The sequence below is a fragment of the Neovison vison genome, chromosome 1 (genome assembly GCF_020171115.1).
Source record: "Neovison vison isolate M4711 chromosome 1, ASM_NN_V1, whole genome shotgun sequence".
NCBI lineage: Eukaryota > Metazoa > Chordata > Mammalia > Carnivora > Mustelidae > Neogale > Neogale vison.
Genome location: NC_058091.1, coordinates 251,073,430 through 251,090,467, shown reverse-complemented (window position 1 = coordinate 251,090,467; position 17,038 = coordinate 251,073,430). Strand labels below are relative to the sequence as shown.

The window sequence follows — 17,038 nt, the reverse complement described above, 5'->3', positions numbered from 1 at the left end:
TATATATACCACATCTTCTTTATCCATTCATCAGTCATGGACATTTGGAATCTTTCCATAATTTGATTATTGTTCATAATGGTACTATAAACATCGGGGGGGTGCGTGTGTCTTCTCGAATCAATCTTTTTGTATTCTCTATTGGGTAAATACCTAGTAGTGCAATTGCTGGATCATAGAATAGTTCCGATTTTAACTTTTTGAAGACCTACCCTACTGACAAACCTTGGCGTTTTATGTGTACAATTCAGTGCTATTAGTTACTTTCATAATGTTCTGTAACCATCACCACAATCTATGACCAACTCTTTCATCTTCCCCAAACATGGTACTGAGGATATGGTTATACTAAAATTAGGCTTAGATGGGAAGAGTTTTGTTTAAAAAAAGGGTCTTTAACGTCATCATCCTCTGCCCCACGGTTCTGCGGGGCACATGTTTGGACAACCCCCTGCTGCCTATTTGCTCCTGGGCTGGGGGGAGCAGCCTGGGGCTCAGTCCCTCCCCAAAGGCAGTTTTCTGCTTTGCTCATCTCCATGCCTGGAGGTCACAGCTGGAGAGTTTCTTTTTCTTCTGGAGATCACAGGGGTGAAGGAAACTGCACCAGAAGCCTTCAGACGCAAGCCCTGTATTTTGTACCAGAGTTGCTATAACCATTCCCTCTATCTCTGTCCCCTGTTCCTATTTCAAATCCCCCCACTTACATTCATGTGTTTAATGTACTTTATTTTGTTTTCTGTTGTTGTTTTATATAATTGTGAAATGCCTCAGTTAATTTGTACTCCTGCACTTTTAACCATGTAAGTTATCTGGGCCTGGACCTAGATGAAGGGATAAGGTTTCCCTTCCTTATTTCTAGATCATTATTGAAACTGGTCTTTCCCCCATATATCCCCCTGGACACACCTCCCTGACTCACCTTAAGGAAAAAATACACACATGGCTCTTTACTAATGCTCTTACCTCAACTACATGTCTTTTGTGAGCAGTGTATAGCTTATATGAGAAACTGTATTCCCTGGTTCCTCTCTTTTTAATTTTAAGTCACTTTCCACTGTATCCCTTAGGGTTCCTGGATGCAAGCACAGAACCTGATTCTCACTTATGCAGAAAAGGAGGGGACTGAAGACCATCAGGTAATTCACAGGATCATGGGATGGCTAGAGCCCTAGGTTAAAAGAAGCCACTTGCCAAGGATCCCAGAACCTCTCTGGGAAGGTCATTGTTGCCGCCAGGGAAGGGTAGATTCTGTAGCTGTAGCTGTGACCCCCACCAACACTGCATATAGGCTGGTGCTCTGTCCCTGCTGCCTTTGGAAACTGGACGTAGCTACCTGAACAAATCTGCCACTCTTTCATTGCTTTGCGTCAAGTTCTGGGGCTGGTGCCTCTGCCTGGCCAAACCTAGGCTTACAAAAGAAATGGTTGGCTGGTTGGCTTTTTTAGCATCTAGAATAGGAGGGAGACCCTATCTCTTGCTAAGGCTCATATGGTGAGGAGTTCCCCAAATGGAGGAAGACAGTTCAGAGGGTGTGAACCCGAATAAGTTACAGATCTTCCCTACAGGTAGGAAGCATCTGGTGTTCTGTACGGGGTGGAGTCAGAGCTTAATTTTCTTTTCTTTTTTTTTTTTTTTAAAGATTTTTTATTTATTTGCCAGAGAGAGAGAGTACACACAAGCAGGCAGAGAGGCAGGCAGAAGCAGTGAGAGAAGCAGGCTCCCTGCCGAGCAACGAGCCTGATGCGGGACTCGATCCCAGGACCTTGGGATCATGACCTGAGCTGAAGGCAGCGGCTCAACCAACTGAGCCAATTCAGGTGTCCCCAGAGCTTAATTTTCTCCATTTCAGAATACTTGAAAGTGAAGTTTGTTGCTTTCCCTTTCATTCTGTTATAAAAATGAAAAGACACTCTTGGACAATTTCTTTTAGCAGGTTTGTTTAGTAAGTCAAAAATTCTGACATCAAAACCTCGTGGTATCCCTGCCCCCCGCCCACCCCCATCAAAAAAAAAAAAACACTGCTATGTTTGAATTTTTTTTTTTAAGATTTATTTATTTGACTTGAGCCAAAGGCAGCTGCTTAACTGACCAAGCCACCCAGGCGTCCCTGTACTGCTATGTTTGAAATACAGCTATGGAGCAAGTCTTTTTCATAGTAAGCTTAACTGAAGCTTATCTCCAGTATTCTAATCATCTTATTTTGAGCCAATATTTACAGTTTTATAATTTTCAAAGTTCTTTTTCTACCGCCTTTCATCCTTTATGCAGACACTGTTAGATTTTCTTTAAAAAGTATTTTGTTTATATTACTATAAGGTAGGAAAAAAAGAAAAAAATAATTCAGAATAGGAACAAAATACAGAAAAACAATACTGTTGTTTTTGTAACTAAATCCAAGTAACCTAGTAACAAGGATTTTTGTTAATGAAACATCAGTTTATCCACAGTTTATCTACTTACCTTATTTCTCAGGTAAGTAGGTAAGTAGATTTGTTAATAGTAAACAAATCTATATATTTTTTACTAGTTAGAAGTTTCACTCTTTTTATTCCACAAAGTCTCAAAATCTTAATCTGCTTCACCGATGTCCTATTTTTCTGACATCTTTTATTAGTGATGACATTTGCGTTGTCATTGCTGCCTCATACCAAAGTTACTTCTCACCATTTCCTGTGGATTTATGGTGAAATGTACTATATTTACTTAATGATTTTATATCCCACTGCTGTCCCCCAAACCCCAGTAAAAGTGGTGAAAAGAGACTCAGTGCAGGAACGAGGTGCTTGCCTATCCTTAGACAATTGTCAATTATAAACAGATTGGATTGCCAACCTAATGATTTTCTTGGGCAGAGATGTTTCCAGTAAAATAACAGGCACCAGTGAAAGAGAGCATTGCTGGTGGGAGGGGAGAGGAGGTGATTTGTGCAATTTCCTTTAAAATTTTAGAAGTTCATGGTCCGGGCTGCTGCCGAAGCCTATTCTATTCTTATCAAATGATTCTGACCTCTCCAAGCTAGAGGATGCAGAAAGAAGCTGGTGCGGTAGAGGAAAAGGGAGGCCAGCCAGATGGTGGAGGCATGGAGAGTAGGGAGGAGTAAGGGTGAGGGTTGGGGTGCTAATTAGCTTTTCTTGTCTCACCAGCAGTCTGTGGCAAGCAGATGGCTACACCCTTAATACTACCCTTTTCCTGGCCAGCATGCAGTAGTGGTTGATCTTGTGGTCAGGCAGAGAGTGCATTTTTTTTTTTTTTTGCCCTCTTCAAAACGTGGAAGTGGTAGAGGGACATGCAAAGCAGAAATCTAGGTTTAAGTATTGTAGGATCTAAGAAAAATAGTTCTCCTCTCCTTCCATCTTTTGCAAGATGCCCATTAACTAGGTGCCAATTGATGTTTTGAGAACATTAACGGAAAGTCATGTATTCTTTCTATTATAAAAATCAATCCAAGCCAATCAAAATATGCCTGAATATTTAAACAATAATCAATAAAATGACAAAAACTGGCTAAGAAGTCTAAACTCAAGAGGCATAGCATGTGTTTGGAGAGAGGTTGGCTTACAGATAATTATAAAAAGATTCAGGCGAGCCCATGTCAGAGGTCCTAACATTGGCTTTTCCTTACATACTCTTGTCAGTTTCTCTGGGGTGGGGACTGTGTCTTGATTACTTTGTGATTTCTCTAGAGCTAGCCATACGGGCATTCACTGGAAGTTTGTGAAAGAGAATCAAATTCTAGTAAGTCAATCACTACATGTGCTATGCAATATTTGTGTAGATGTTGACTCTCTGCCAAGATAAACGTTAACGTGACAAAGTAAAACCGTTAACATTTTGAAAATGCAGTGTTGTAAGGGGCACTGATTTTTCTCAGTACTGGTATAATGTTTTACACGCTAAGTGGAATAGAAGCTTTTAAAATTGGGAAGCAAAAATTCTAATATCTCTTTTTGTAGAGGAAGGAAGCAGAATAAATATTTACTGAGCCCTGAATAGGTACCAGATAGACTGTGTGTACATTAATGTAGTCAAGTCTGTTAACATCCCTGTGAGGTAGTTCTTTCTCTGGTTTTTACAAATGAGGAAATGGAGCTTCACAGATGTTAAGTAACTTGCTAGAGGTTACACAGCACGTGACTATGCAGGATTCACACTTGGATATTCCTGATTCTAAAGCCTGCACTGTCCTGACTTTATGCTACCTGAACCCTAACATATCTCCATTGGTCCCTCAAATATTCTCGGTTTTATTTGTCTAGTGATCAGTCAAATCAGTACCTGTGGTCTTTCTCTCCACCCGTCCCAATGGCAGAAAGAGATCAGGCATCTCGGTCTTCAACTGCTTAATCTCCTAACTGAAATCATTTGGGGACTTTTAGAGACAAATGGGAGGAAGTAGTGTATTTCTGTATTTTCTGGTGATCCAGAACAGAGTGCTAATCCTGATTCTAACATGCAATTCTGTAACTCCCTTCCACTGAATTTCCAGCTTTCACATTTCCTTGTGCTTGCTAATACATGATACACGTATCTTATTCTTGTGTTTGATACTTGTCCTATTGGCTGAACATCTTTTAGATGTCACAGCATATCTGATGTTAACCAGATTCCATTTGGGGTGGATGAAACATCTATGGTTTGCTTTCTCATAGCTTTAGCAGGCAACACTCCATTTAAAAAATATTCATTAAAAAAAATGCATTTTCAAACAAGTGGTTCATTTCCTGAAATTTCTTCAGCAATAATCATGATCAAATTTGGAGGAAGCATGTGAGATGATATAGTAAACCTGAAACTGAAATAGGCTATTGGTATTTAAGGAGAAAAAGCTTTCCATTATCTGTTATTATTTATGACACTTAGTACCATTTTATCAATAATAATTGGTGACTAAAATAAATGTTGCAGATCAGATTCTTACCTTCAGACCAGAATAATAAAAAAATAAGTTTTCTAAATCGAAGTCTTATAAAGTTGTTAAATCGTTGTTTGAGACATTTTAAGTGTATCTCTTTGCTCATGACTACCAGTGCCCTTTGCTCAAAGGAAGTATACAGAAGTGGTTCTTAAATAAAGTAGACTTGTCATGAAATCAGTGAAGGCCAGGGTACTTAGGGCATCTCTTGCTGTATATTGCTCTACTCAAATATGGGGGCCTATGGACAGAAAAGTAACCATATTTCATCCTCTGCAGTGTCTCCCAAGAATGTTCATCACCCTTAAAGAGTCTTATGGTTTGGTTGAAATGACAGACCCAAAAGCAATACGCTAGGTTCCAAATGACTGCTCTAGATGATAACGCCACAGGAGTTCATAGGAGAAATGACTTTAAATATGTGGGGGTGAAGCCCCCATTTTGGATCCATTTTACTTTTGAAAAGAAAAATGCTGGGCTCTCTCCTGTGTGACTTCCCTATGACCATGGAGACCTCTTTTCTCCCTTCCTTGCTTTGAGTTCAGCCCAATTTAAATCCCTTTCAGGAAATATATAGTAAATAACAAAAAACTCAGGGGTCAAGATTAGAGAAGTGAAACCAATTTCTTTTAAATGACAACGGTTTTCTGAAAACCTCGCGGAGCTGATTCAAATCACTACAGGGTGGTTTTTCCAAGAGGGTGTCAGAGCAGAACTTCTCTGCAGTCGTAGATGACATGGTGAGCTGTCTGACCTAGTTACTTCCGATAGGTAATTGTATATTCACTTATATGGCTCTGGCTGTAACTCAGGAGCCCCAGGAGACTAAGGGCAGGAGCCGCGTGCTCTATTTCCTGTCTGTTCTCCACGGCAGTGTCTCATAACGCTGTCATCCCTTGAGCTCCTGTGATAAATACAAAATTCTCATCTGCCACCTCAAATCTAAAAAACCCCCTTAGAGGCAGGAGGATTTCTGTCTTCCCCCACCACAGCCAGTTTAAAAATTAAAAAAACAAAAACAAAAACAAAAAAAAAACTTTACAAATTTTTAAACAAAGCCCATTTGGCTGAGAAAATTTAATCGAAGTTTAAAATATGTATTATTGAAATGATAGGTGATTTTTTGGCTTTTTAAATATAAAGTATAAAATTTGAATACTAGATCTCTTTTGTAAGAGATGCTACCCCGGATTCTGATAAGTCCCTTTTTTTTTCTCCCTTCTCCTCATCCCCTTATTAAAAATTCCTTCTCCACTCTTACTGAATTAAACTTATGGTATGCCTTCAGTTTAGAATGTTGTTATGTTATTAAAAGAACTCAGGTCCCTGGATTGCTAGAGATCAGTATTTGTATGCCATCGATAGCATGATCAGTGTCTAAATATGCAATCTTACAAAGCAAAATGAATATAATAGTGCAAATCAGAATTTCATAAGTAGAATTTTATTTGTTCTTTATGAAGTTCTCAGTTTTGTAGTATTCATATTCCAACATATTCCAATCTGTCCAAATCAAAAATGGCAAAGTACTCTCTACAAGTAACTCGTTTCAGCCTGAACACCTCTGTCTTCATACTCAAACACATTTTATTTTCTTATTTAAAAAATTTTTTAAAAGATTTTGTTTCCTTCTTTGAGAGAGAGAGAGAGAAAATGCACATGGCGGGAGGAGCAGAGGCAGAGAATCTGGAGCAGACTCTATGCTGAGTGCTGAGCCTGACATGGGGCTTGATCCCATGACCCTGAGGTCACGACCTGAGCCGAAATCAAGAGGCAGACACTTAATCTACTGAGTCACCCAGGCACCCCTTATTTAAAATTTTTTAATTGAAAAAAATAATAAAAAATTTAATCGAAGGGGCGCCTGGGTGGCTCAGTGGATTAAAGCCTCTGCCTTCAGCTCAGGTCATGATCCCAGGGTCCTGGGATCAAGCCCCACATGGGGCTCTCTGCTTAGCAGGAAGCCTGCTTCCCCCCCTTCTCTGCCTGCCTCTCTGCCTCCTTGTGATCTCTGTCTGTCAAATAAATAAACAAAATCTTTAAAAAAAATTTAATTGAAGTATAATTAACATGCAATGTTATATTAGTTTAATGCATCTGATCAAGTCACTGTCTTAAAAAAATGACTGTATACAATTTCTGTCTCCTGAAGAAATCACACAGGTATTAGAGTCCACAGAATATTTAGAATTCAAATAACAAATAAGATGGAAACTTGTCTATTTACAAAGAAATAGTTATGAAGTACATCTCAGGAGTTTAAAAATCTAATCTATAAGAGACCAGAATACAATAATTTTTACTGTGGTAAAATTTACATATAGTGAAATGCACATATTAAGTGTATACTCTCGTGAGCTCGTATAATTGTGTCCATATACCCGTGACCCTATCATTCTAGAAAGTTCTTTAATGCCCCCTTCCAATCAATTCTCCCCTCCTTGGACATCCACTGTTTTGATTTCTTTTAAAAAGCTTACACTTATTTGTCCTTGAATTTCATGTAAATGAATCATATAAAATGTACTTTTTCTATTGCTCAATATAATGTTCTGAGATTCATCCACATTGGTGAAGGTATCTGTAACTCATTCTTTTTAATTGCTGAATGGTACTTACATCATGATTTATTTGTCCATTCTCTTGATGGGCATTTGGATTTTTTCCAGTTTGGGCTTTTATTAAAGAAAAAAAAAACTTTTTATAAAAAAAACTTCTTCTGCAAGTCTTTCAGTAGCCATGTGCTTTCATTTGTCTTAGGAGTAGAATTGCTGACCTGCAGAATAGGTGCATTTTTAATTTTATAAGGAAAAGCCAAACAATTTTCTGAAGTGGTTGTACTCCTATCAGCAATATAGGAGAGTTTCAGTCGCCCCTTTACTCAACATATATGCAAATAGGAGAGGTCCCTAATTACTTCACAATGTCATGTCTTTTCAGAGACTTTAACAGAATATTTCTGGTAGCATTACATCCCAGGTACTCATATTCAGCATTCATAAATTTTTTGCAAACATATATTTTATGCAAAATATAGAGTCATCTAACATTACAGAATAGTTCTATTCCTGAAAAATTGGTTCCTCTCATGCTGTCCTAACCTGTGGGGATTAATTCATTCTCCAGACACTTGTCATCAACCTCACTCCTTTGGACCTACATCATTCATAGCTTGATTGATTCACCTACTTTTTTGTATATATATTTCATTTAAGATTTTATTTACTTACTTGAGAGAGAGAGAGAGAGAGAGAGAGCAAGGATGCATGAGCAAGGGGATGAGCAGAGAAAGAGAGAGAAGCAGGTTCCCTGCTCACTTGGAAGCAGGGCTGGATCCCAGGAACCCGAGATCATGACCTGAGCTGAAGGCAGACGCTCAACCAACCGAGCCACGTAGGCACCCCCTGTATATTTCATTTCTACACACACAATACCTTTATTGAGAGAACGAATCACACTTCACACTTTAAAAATTTCTTTCGTAGGATGTAGTGTAATGCCTTGCACACAGGAGTTACTCAACAAAATTTCCTGCTTAATTGGTTTTTTACCTTAGTTTTGCCTTAGGCAAGGTATCAACACAATTTGAATAATCTACTTGTTTTAATTGTACGGCAATTTCCTTAATTTTCCATTTTTCTTGACCATGGTAAGCCGGGCCTCAAGTTAATTGTTGACTAAAATCTGCCTCCTTTACCACCTTACTAATTCTTAGTTTCAAGCACTCTGTCCACAGCGTGGTCTGAAATAAAAAGCACACCATAGGAGATTAGGGAGTCCCTCTGGAGTTTCCCTCGAATTCTCCCTGAGGCCTGTGGTTTGCCATTTACAGGTCTGCACAGAGTACTGGATTCATCTTCCAGTCCCTGGAGGCTGAAATTCTTCCAAGCACAGCTCAGAGATCATCTGTTTCCAAGAAGTGACTTCCTCCCCAGCACAGAAACCTCTCTGGTTCTTGATGCACCTGCATCCTTTTGTTCACGTCTCCTTGTTAGTACCTGGCACTGGGAGGCAGAGTTTGTTTATGATTGCCTGTCCACAGCTGGGCTGTCGGGCTCCTGAGAGCAGGGACTGTGTACATACATTAGTCACCTGTGTTCTGCATGTAATGAAATCCTCCACAAATGTTTGGTGAATAAATGCATGGATTAATAACTAGACGAATATGACTTTGAGGTATCCTAAGCATTTTAGAGGTTGTATTTTTAACTTTATGTATGCAAGTATGCATGTAAGTAAGCTCTGTGCCCAGTGTGGGGCTTGAAAGCATAACCTCGAGATCAAGAGTTGCATGGTCTACTGACGGAGCCAGCCAGGCACTCCTGTATTTTAACGCTTTAAGTTTCTTATTTTTCAAAAAGATTTTACTTTAGAGCTGGGGGGATGAGCAGAGGGACAAACAGATTCCATGCTGAGTGCAGAGCAGGATGCGTGCTTCCATCTCATACCCTGAGCTGAAACCAAGGGTAGGCTCTTCAACCAAATGAGCCACCAGGCTTTCAAAAATAAGCAAATCTCTGGAGAATTTTGGGCAAGAAAGGAACTGCTTGGGTTAATTCTCTCTCTCTCCTTTCATGAGGTAGACACATACTGTTTTTGTTTTTCCAGCATTCCTTCATCACTTTTTGGCACGCATTCCTCATTCTTTATGGAACCCATCCCATGTGGTTTGGTGATGATAGCCTTGACCTCCGAGACTCCCCACACGCTGCTTATCAAAGTCGTGGATTTTGGCCTAGGCATGACTGGTCAAAGGATATAGTAATTGGTTCAGGGCTGACGACCAGAACAATCAAGCAATCAGTTTTCCTGAGATTTGTTATATTGCAGTCTACTAGGAGAACTTAGGCTTGCCAGGCCCAGAAGCCAGATTTTCCTCCTTGTGGGGAAGAGCTTGTATTGGAAAAAAGTTACCGGTGGAGAACAGCCATGTAAGAGATGTAGGGGGCCATTCGGTTTTGGGGATTGCAATCTCCTAGTGGCCTGGACAAGTTTAGATTTATACTTCAATCACATTCAAGTTTAATACCCTTCACATTTTTCATTTTCATACTTCCAGTCCTTCCTGAGATTGAGTCTAAATTCAGGGATTTTTTAAATTGTCTGATCCACCCCCCTTTTAAAAACATTGTATTTATTTGACAGAGAGAGAGAGGAGAAGCAGGAGGAGGGCAGGCGGAGGGAAGGAGAGAATCAAGCTCCTTGTCCAGCAAGAAGTCCAACTGAGAACTCCATTCCAGGATCCTGGGATTGTGACCTGAGCTGAAGGCAGCTGAGTCACCCAGGCACCCCTACCTAGGGAGATTCTTAACAGCTGTAGGGAGAGTCGCCTGCTTTTTGGTTTTGCTCTTTCTACTCTGTACTGGCCTTTTCTTTCTTTCTTTTTTTTTTTTTAAAGATTTTATTTATTTATTTGACAGACAGAGATTACAAGTAGCAGAGAGGCAGGCAGAGAGAGAGGGGAAAGCAGGCTCCCTGCTGAGCAGAGAGCCAGATGCGGGGCTCGATCCCAGGACCCTGGGATCATAACCTGAGCTGAAGGCAGAGGCTTTAATCCACTGAGCCACCCAGGCGCCCCTGTACTGGCCTTTTCTAGATGTGAGTTCTCATGATTCTGGAGCACATTGGCCTCTGTCACTTTTACCCCTTGTGCTTCTGCTGAGTTGTGTACTGTTCCACCATGCCTCGGGTGGCCTGTTCGCCTAGGTTGGTCTGCAGGTTCCCTCTCCCACTGACTCATCTCAATCTGTTGGCTTTTTTTTTTTTTTAACCTCCTCTACATTCTTCTAGTGGGACATAGGGAAGATGTCTTAGGATTCTTGAAAGAAACAGATTCAATATTATATGTACATATAGACAATTTCAAGGAATTGGCTCATATGACTGGGAGGTGGGCAAGTCCGAAATCTGCAGGGTAGGTCAACAGGTTGGAGAGCCTTGTTGAGGCTCAAGGCTGAAGGCTGTCTTCTGTTAGAATTTCATCTTGCTTGGGGGAGGTCAGTCTTTTGTTCCTTTCAGGCTTTCAGTGGATTGGATGAGGCCCACCCACATTACAGAGGGCAATCTGCTTTACTCAAAGCTCACTGATCTAAATATTAATTTCATGCATGACAACCTCACACAAACACCCAGATAATGTGTGACTACATATCTGGGCGCTGTCACCCAGATCTGTTCAACACACAAAATTAACCATCACAAATGGTTAGCCTCTTCTGCCTACATTCATTCCTCGTATTTCTTCTCCTACCCCTTGTTGCCATTTTTTCCCCTAGGCTGCTAAATACCATGGTTCTAGAGAAGGCTGATCTTGGATTCTGCTCTGCTGCAGAGAGATGGAAGAAAATAGGGAATGTTATTGTGAGGCAAAAACCATCTGTATTCTTGGATCTTCATCTCCTACCCTCAACTCTGCTCAGGGGTGGGACAAGAGATGGTGACTCCCACAAATCGCCTTCCTTCCCCAGTCAAGAGGCTCTTATTGGAGCAGAGGTAGTAGGGATGGGAAGACGGGATGGAGGGGACTCGTTCAGCCGGACTACCTTTCTTTTAAAATCTTTTCCTCTACCTATTTCAAAATTATTAAACTTTAAAACTGAGAGTGGTGTTATTGTCTTTAGTCCTGGTTTTACAATGCCATCCTGAGAAGAATGGTACCCCAAAATTGTGGTAATGAAGAACATGAAGACATCTGGTTGAAAATTCATTGTTTTATTCTAGTACATCAACTATGAAAATATCATTATTTTCCTTTTTCATCTGTTGTCTTGAATTCAGATGTAGGGTCAGGAAACAAAGATTTTAGATGAGAAAAGTCTCATCTCTATAGTTTGAAGTTAGATGAATACATTTAAGTATTACTGAGTAGGGATAAAACCATCCATCAAAGACTAAAGACTTCATCGTGAGAAAGAAAAGCCCTTAACTTTTGAGCAGGGTCAGTTCCAATCAGAGTAAACAGCTGAATTCTGTATAAATAGATGAAAGAAAAGCCCTTAACTTTTGAGCAGGGTCAGTTCCAATCAGAGTAAACAGCTGAATTCTGTATAAATAAGTCTTACACGTTGACTCTAGACTTTCTTATTTTTACCACTCTAAAGGTAAAGAGGTAGAATACAGGAGGAAGGGTCATACTTTTGTAGGATGAAAAAAAGAAGAAATGTTGAAAACCAGATGCATAAATACTGGTTTAAGAAATGCTTTAAAGACGACTTTTATAAGTAAAGTAGCATTATGACCATATTTTGGCATGAAATAAAACAGAAATGCAAGAATGCAAATTGGTTTCTCCTTTTAACTAAATTCTAAGGTATCACTAAGACAGAATCACTGGGTTAAAAAAACTCTGCCAATTCTACTTTTATCAAATATCTGGATCTTAATAGTTTAGAAAACAACTTGGAACAGTATATAAATTTCATGCAGCTTTGCTAAGAGAATGATGCTTTTAAAAAAATTTTTATTTTTTATAAACATATATTTTTATCCCCGGGGTGCAGGTCTGTGAATCGCCAGGTTTACACATTTCACAGCACCCACCCCAGGATATACCCTCCCCAATGTCCATAACCCTACCCCCCTCTCCCAACTCCCCTCCCCCCAGCAACCCTCAATTTGTTTTGTGAGACAACGAGTCACTTATGGTTTGTCTCCCTCCCAATCCCTTCTTGTTTCATTTATTCTTCTCCTACCCCCTTAACCCCCCATGTTGCATCTCCACTTCCTCATATCAGGGAGATCATATGATAGTTGTCTTTTTCCAGTTGACTTACTTTGTGAAGCATGATACCCTCTAGTTCCATCCATATCACCACAAATGGCAAGATTTCATTTCTTTTGATGGCTGCATAGTATTCCATTGTGTATATATACTACATCTTCTTTATCCATTCATCTGTTGATGGACATCTAGGTTCTTTCCATAGTTTGGCTATTGTAGACATTGCTGCTATAAACATTCGGGTGCACGTGCCCCTTTGGATCACTACGTTTGTATCTTTAGGGTAAATACCCAGTAGTGCAATTGCTGGGTCATAGAGTAGTTCTATTTTCAACATTTTGAGGAACCTCCATGCTGTTTTCCAGAGTGGTTGCACCAGCTTGCATTCCCACCAACAGTGTAGGAGGGTTCCCCTTTCTCCACATCCTCACCAGCATCTGTCATTTCCTGACTTGTTAATTTTAGCCAGAGAATGATGCTTTTGAAGATGATAAAGACACCTTTAAAACTCTTTTGCTCTTTTTAAAACACAAAAATAAAAATTAATTTGAAAGGATGCTGGATATTTCAACCTTCCGAAACATGATTTATTGTTATGCTTTCATGATAACTGGAAATAGGATTAACTTTGCAAAGTGTATTAAACAGAAACAATGTGGCCTTAATAGAAGACTATGTATTAATTTATTTCTTCTTGCATTTAGTTAGCAATCATATATTGAGGAGATACCACTTAGCAATATTTTTTGTCTTGTACTTCAGCCCTAGATAGCCCATTTGTTTGCACTGTATGCTCAGATCTCACTCCTCTCTCCCCGCACAAATTGGGTTACTGTAAGATTTCCATATCTCCTTCCTTTCTTCCTGCCTCCCTATCCCCATCCTAGTCTGGGCCCCTCTGCCAGGTATGATAGGTATCTTGTATTGTGCTGTCTCAGATCCAAACGATATACAGAAAGTAGGGCAAATGTCCAATAAGTTGTCTCTAGGTCATGAAGTAGCTTTGTGCTGTGGGAAGAGTACTGAAGAGGGAAACAATGTCCCAGCAAGTTGAGTCTTGGTGGATATATATATACATGGCTAAAAGATTTTCTATTTTTTCCCCCATTTTTTAAAATTGCTTTTGATTGGAGACAGAATTACTGCTAGGAAGAATTACTAGAGGTGTCTGGGTGGCTCAAGTCAGGGAAACATCTGCTTTGGGCTTAGGTCATGATCTCGGAGTCCTGGGATGGAGCCTTGCACCTGGTTCCCTGCTCAGCAGGGACTCTACTTCTCCCTCTCCCTCCGCTCACCACTGGTACTCTGTCAAATAAATAAAATCTTAAAAAAAAAAAGAATTACTACTCATCCCAGATTATATATTTAAAATTTAATCTTTACAAGCCCCCCTGCAAGGTAGGAATCATCTCCATTTTCCTCTGAGGAAACCAGGGAATAACTTCCATTAGTCACACAGCTAACAGTAGCAAATCTTCAACTGTTTGACTCCAGTGTCTTTGTCGTTTCAGATAAGAGCACATAACCTGAGTCTTCTACACATAATCTGAAATTGAGGGATTCTATCAAGAGAAAGCTTCATGGGCATGAGAGTAACACAGATCACGCCCGAAATCACTTCACATCCAGTTTGAACACTTCAAAAGTGGAAAGAAAATACTTAAAAATTCAAAATATTTTTTAAAAGGCTAAGGCAGAGGGGAGTATGGTGTGAAAACCAAACTCTGTAGCAGAAAGGCTGGATTCCATCACCTCAGATCAGCACTCACCTTCCTTAGGTCTCATTCCTTCACCACTAATTTGGCTTTTCAAGACCTTAAGTTATTAAAATTGTCTGAATATTTCCCTTTAAGCTAACACCAACTTCAACTCTCAGCGTGGTATTTTAGATAACAGGGCAGAAAAGAACAGCATTAATAAGGCGATCATCTTCACTCCGGGTGCCCAGATATCGCCCCAGGGTGATACGCAGCCTGGTGCCCTTCACTAATTCTTATGTACATGACTTGATTAATATTTAAAGAGCATTGTGGTCTTCATTACTACCATTATTAAGGTAGCTAACCTGTCATTACTCTACAGATGGGCTCCCACTAGATTGTGAGGTGGCCTTCTAGATTATAGTTTAAGGGCGAAGCTCTGGAGTCAAAATGAAACTGGGTTCAAATGCTATCCTGCCCCTCCCGGGGCAGCCTTAAGGAAATTCGTCTATTAAATGGGTGAATTCTCAAAGGGAAAAGATACAGTTCCCCCACCTCAAAGCGGCCGCATGTAGGCATAACCCACGAAAAGCCCGGTGCAGGGCACAGTAAATTCCAGCAAACGTCAGCCTAAGAGCAAAAACTTTTCAAAGCGATAACGGACATTGTACTAGCATTCGTTTTCAGTTACATTTGAAGGATCATTTTTTTTTTAAGAAGTCATTTCTACTTAAATTTACACAAGTTTAGATTGTGATGCATTGGTTTTTAGTGAAGCAAAACGATTAGCAGCTTGTACGGGTTCCTTTACACGTTAATGTCACTTGCGACTCCCAAGTCAGCGTTTCTGGCTTTTCTGCGGGCTCAGTCGCTTCAAGACACGCAGGCATACGTCAGTTTGACAGCGAGGAGGTGTTGGCATACACCGTTTTCCCTCCGAGAGAAAAATAAAGGTTTGCACTTGGCACCGGCACGCAGCGGGTTTTGAACCTCGGACACCAGAGCCCATTACGTAACTCCACAGCGGCCAGGCCTCCGGGTCGGCTTCCGAGCCCTCTCCGCCGGGCGGGTATAAGATTACAACGTCCGCGGTCGTCCTGGCCTCCAGAACCCTTGCGTGTGGCTGTTATGGCCGTTAACGTTTGAATTTCCCTGAACCGCTGGGTGGGGGCGGAGGCGCGGACCCGCCCCGGAAAACCTCCGGGCTTCTTCCCGCCACCCGCAGGCCCGGCCCCTCCGGGGGTCCTCGCGGGGTGGCGGGAAGGTCCGGCCAACGCTGGGCCCTGGACTGCCAGGCGAACAGTCCCAGGCGCCCCACTCCGCCTCCCTCAGACCTTCCCCAGCCACGCCCAGCCCCGCGCGCCAGGCCGACGGTTGCCCGAGGCCCAGATTTTGAATTTACAGGCCCGGCCCCCGAGCCCCGGACCGCGCCGCGGGCTCTCTATTGGCCGGTGACCGTCACGTGGAAGTGCCGGGAGGCGCCGGCCATGTTGGAGAGCGCGGCGCCACTGCTCGCGCCACCTCCGCCCCCCGCCGCCCTCCTCCCTCCCTCCCCTTCGCCCCCCCCACCCCGCCGCTCCGCGCCGCCTGAGAGGAAACAAAGTGCGGCGGGCGGGAGACTCGGCGGCGGCGGCGGCGGCGGCGCGCGGACCCTGCTCGGCCTTCCTGGTCACCCTCGCCCCGAATCTTCCCGAGTGTGTGTGTGAGTGTGTGCGCATTTTCTTACAAAGGGCATTTTACGGTTGATTGGCAGTCTTCTCCCTTTGCCCTTTGTGCTGTAACCCGGCTCCCGCCAACCCAGGTGCTTCTCCCTTCCCACGCCGCCTTCTCCGCGGGCGCGGGTCGTCGGCTTGTGACTTCGGTCCCTGCTTCGCCCTCTGCAGCCCTCTCCGCTCTGCTCCGCCCGCCAGTCGCCCCGCCGCCCGCCATGGCGACCGCGACCCCCGTGCCGCCGCGGTCGGGCAGCCGCGCCAGCGCCCCCGCTACGCCGCTGAGCCCCACGCGGCTGTCGCGGCTGCAGGAGAAGGAGGAGCTGCGCGAGCTCAACGACAGGCTGGCCGTGTACATCGACAAGGTGCGCAGCCTCGAGACGGAGAACAGCGCGCTGCAGCTGCAGGTGACGGAGCGGGAGGAGGTGCGCGGCCGCGAGCTCACCGGCCTCAAGGCTCTGTACGAGACCGAGCTGGCCGACGCGCGACGCGCACTCGACGACACGGCCCGCGAGCGCGCCAAGCTGCAGATCGAGCTGGGCAAGTTCAAAGCCGAGCACGACCAGCTGGTCCTCAAGTGAGTGCCCGCCTGGCGGCCGCGTTGGCTCACAAAAGGGGCTGGGGGCGCCGCTCGGGGGCGGGAGAGCATGGCCTGGTGCCTACGCCCTTCGGAAGGAGAATCGAGTGTTTCATAGCGGGGACAGGGGTCTCAAAAGGGCCTCGAATGGTAGAGACGGCGCGACCAGGATGCACATTTTCTTCTCCCGGCTACCGAGCAGGACCGGGCGAAGCGCGCACCTGAGGCCGCCAAGGAGGAGCGGCCGGCTTGGGGCCTTGCGCCCGAGATCTAGAAGGGTTCTCCGGCGAGGCTGCCCGGCGGGCCCCAGGTGCGGGGTGGCTGCGTCTCGGCGCGCGCTCGAGTGCGCGCTCCGGTTTCCGGCCGGGCCGGAGACAAAGCCGCTGGTGGGTTTGCGGGGCCGGGAGAGCCGGCCGGGGA

General features: G+C 43.2%; 1 protein-coding gene across 1 annotated transcript in view; it reads left to right on the top strand.

Annotated features, from left to right (window-relative positions):
- The first annotated feature begins 15,940 nt into the window (after positions 1–15,940).
- The window catches only part of LMNB1 (lamin B1), a 53,169-nt gene continuing 52,071 nt past the window's right edge, over positions 15,941–17,038 (top strand). Inside the window, exon 1 of the mRNA XM_044228491.1 lies at positions 15,941–16,618. Coding sequence (XP_044084426.1) covers positions 16,260–16,618 — 359 coding nt within the window. The 5' untranslated portion in view covers positions 15,941–16,259. The remainder of the gene's footprint in view (positions 16,619–17,038) is intronic.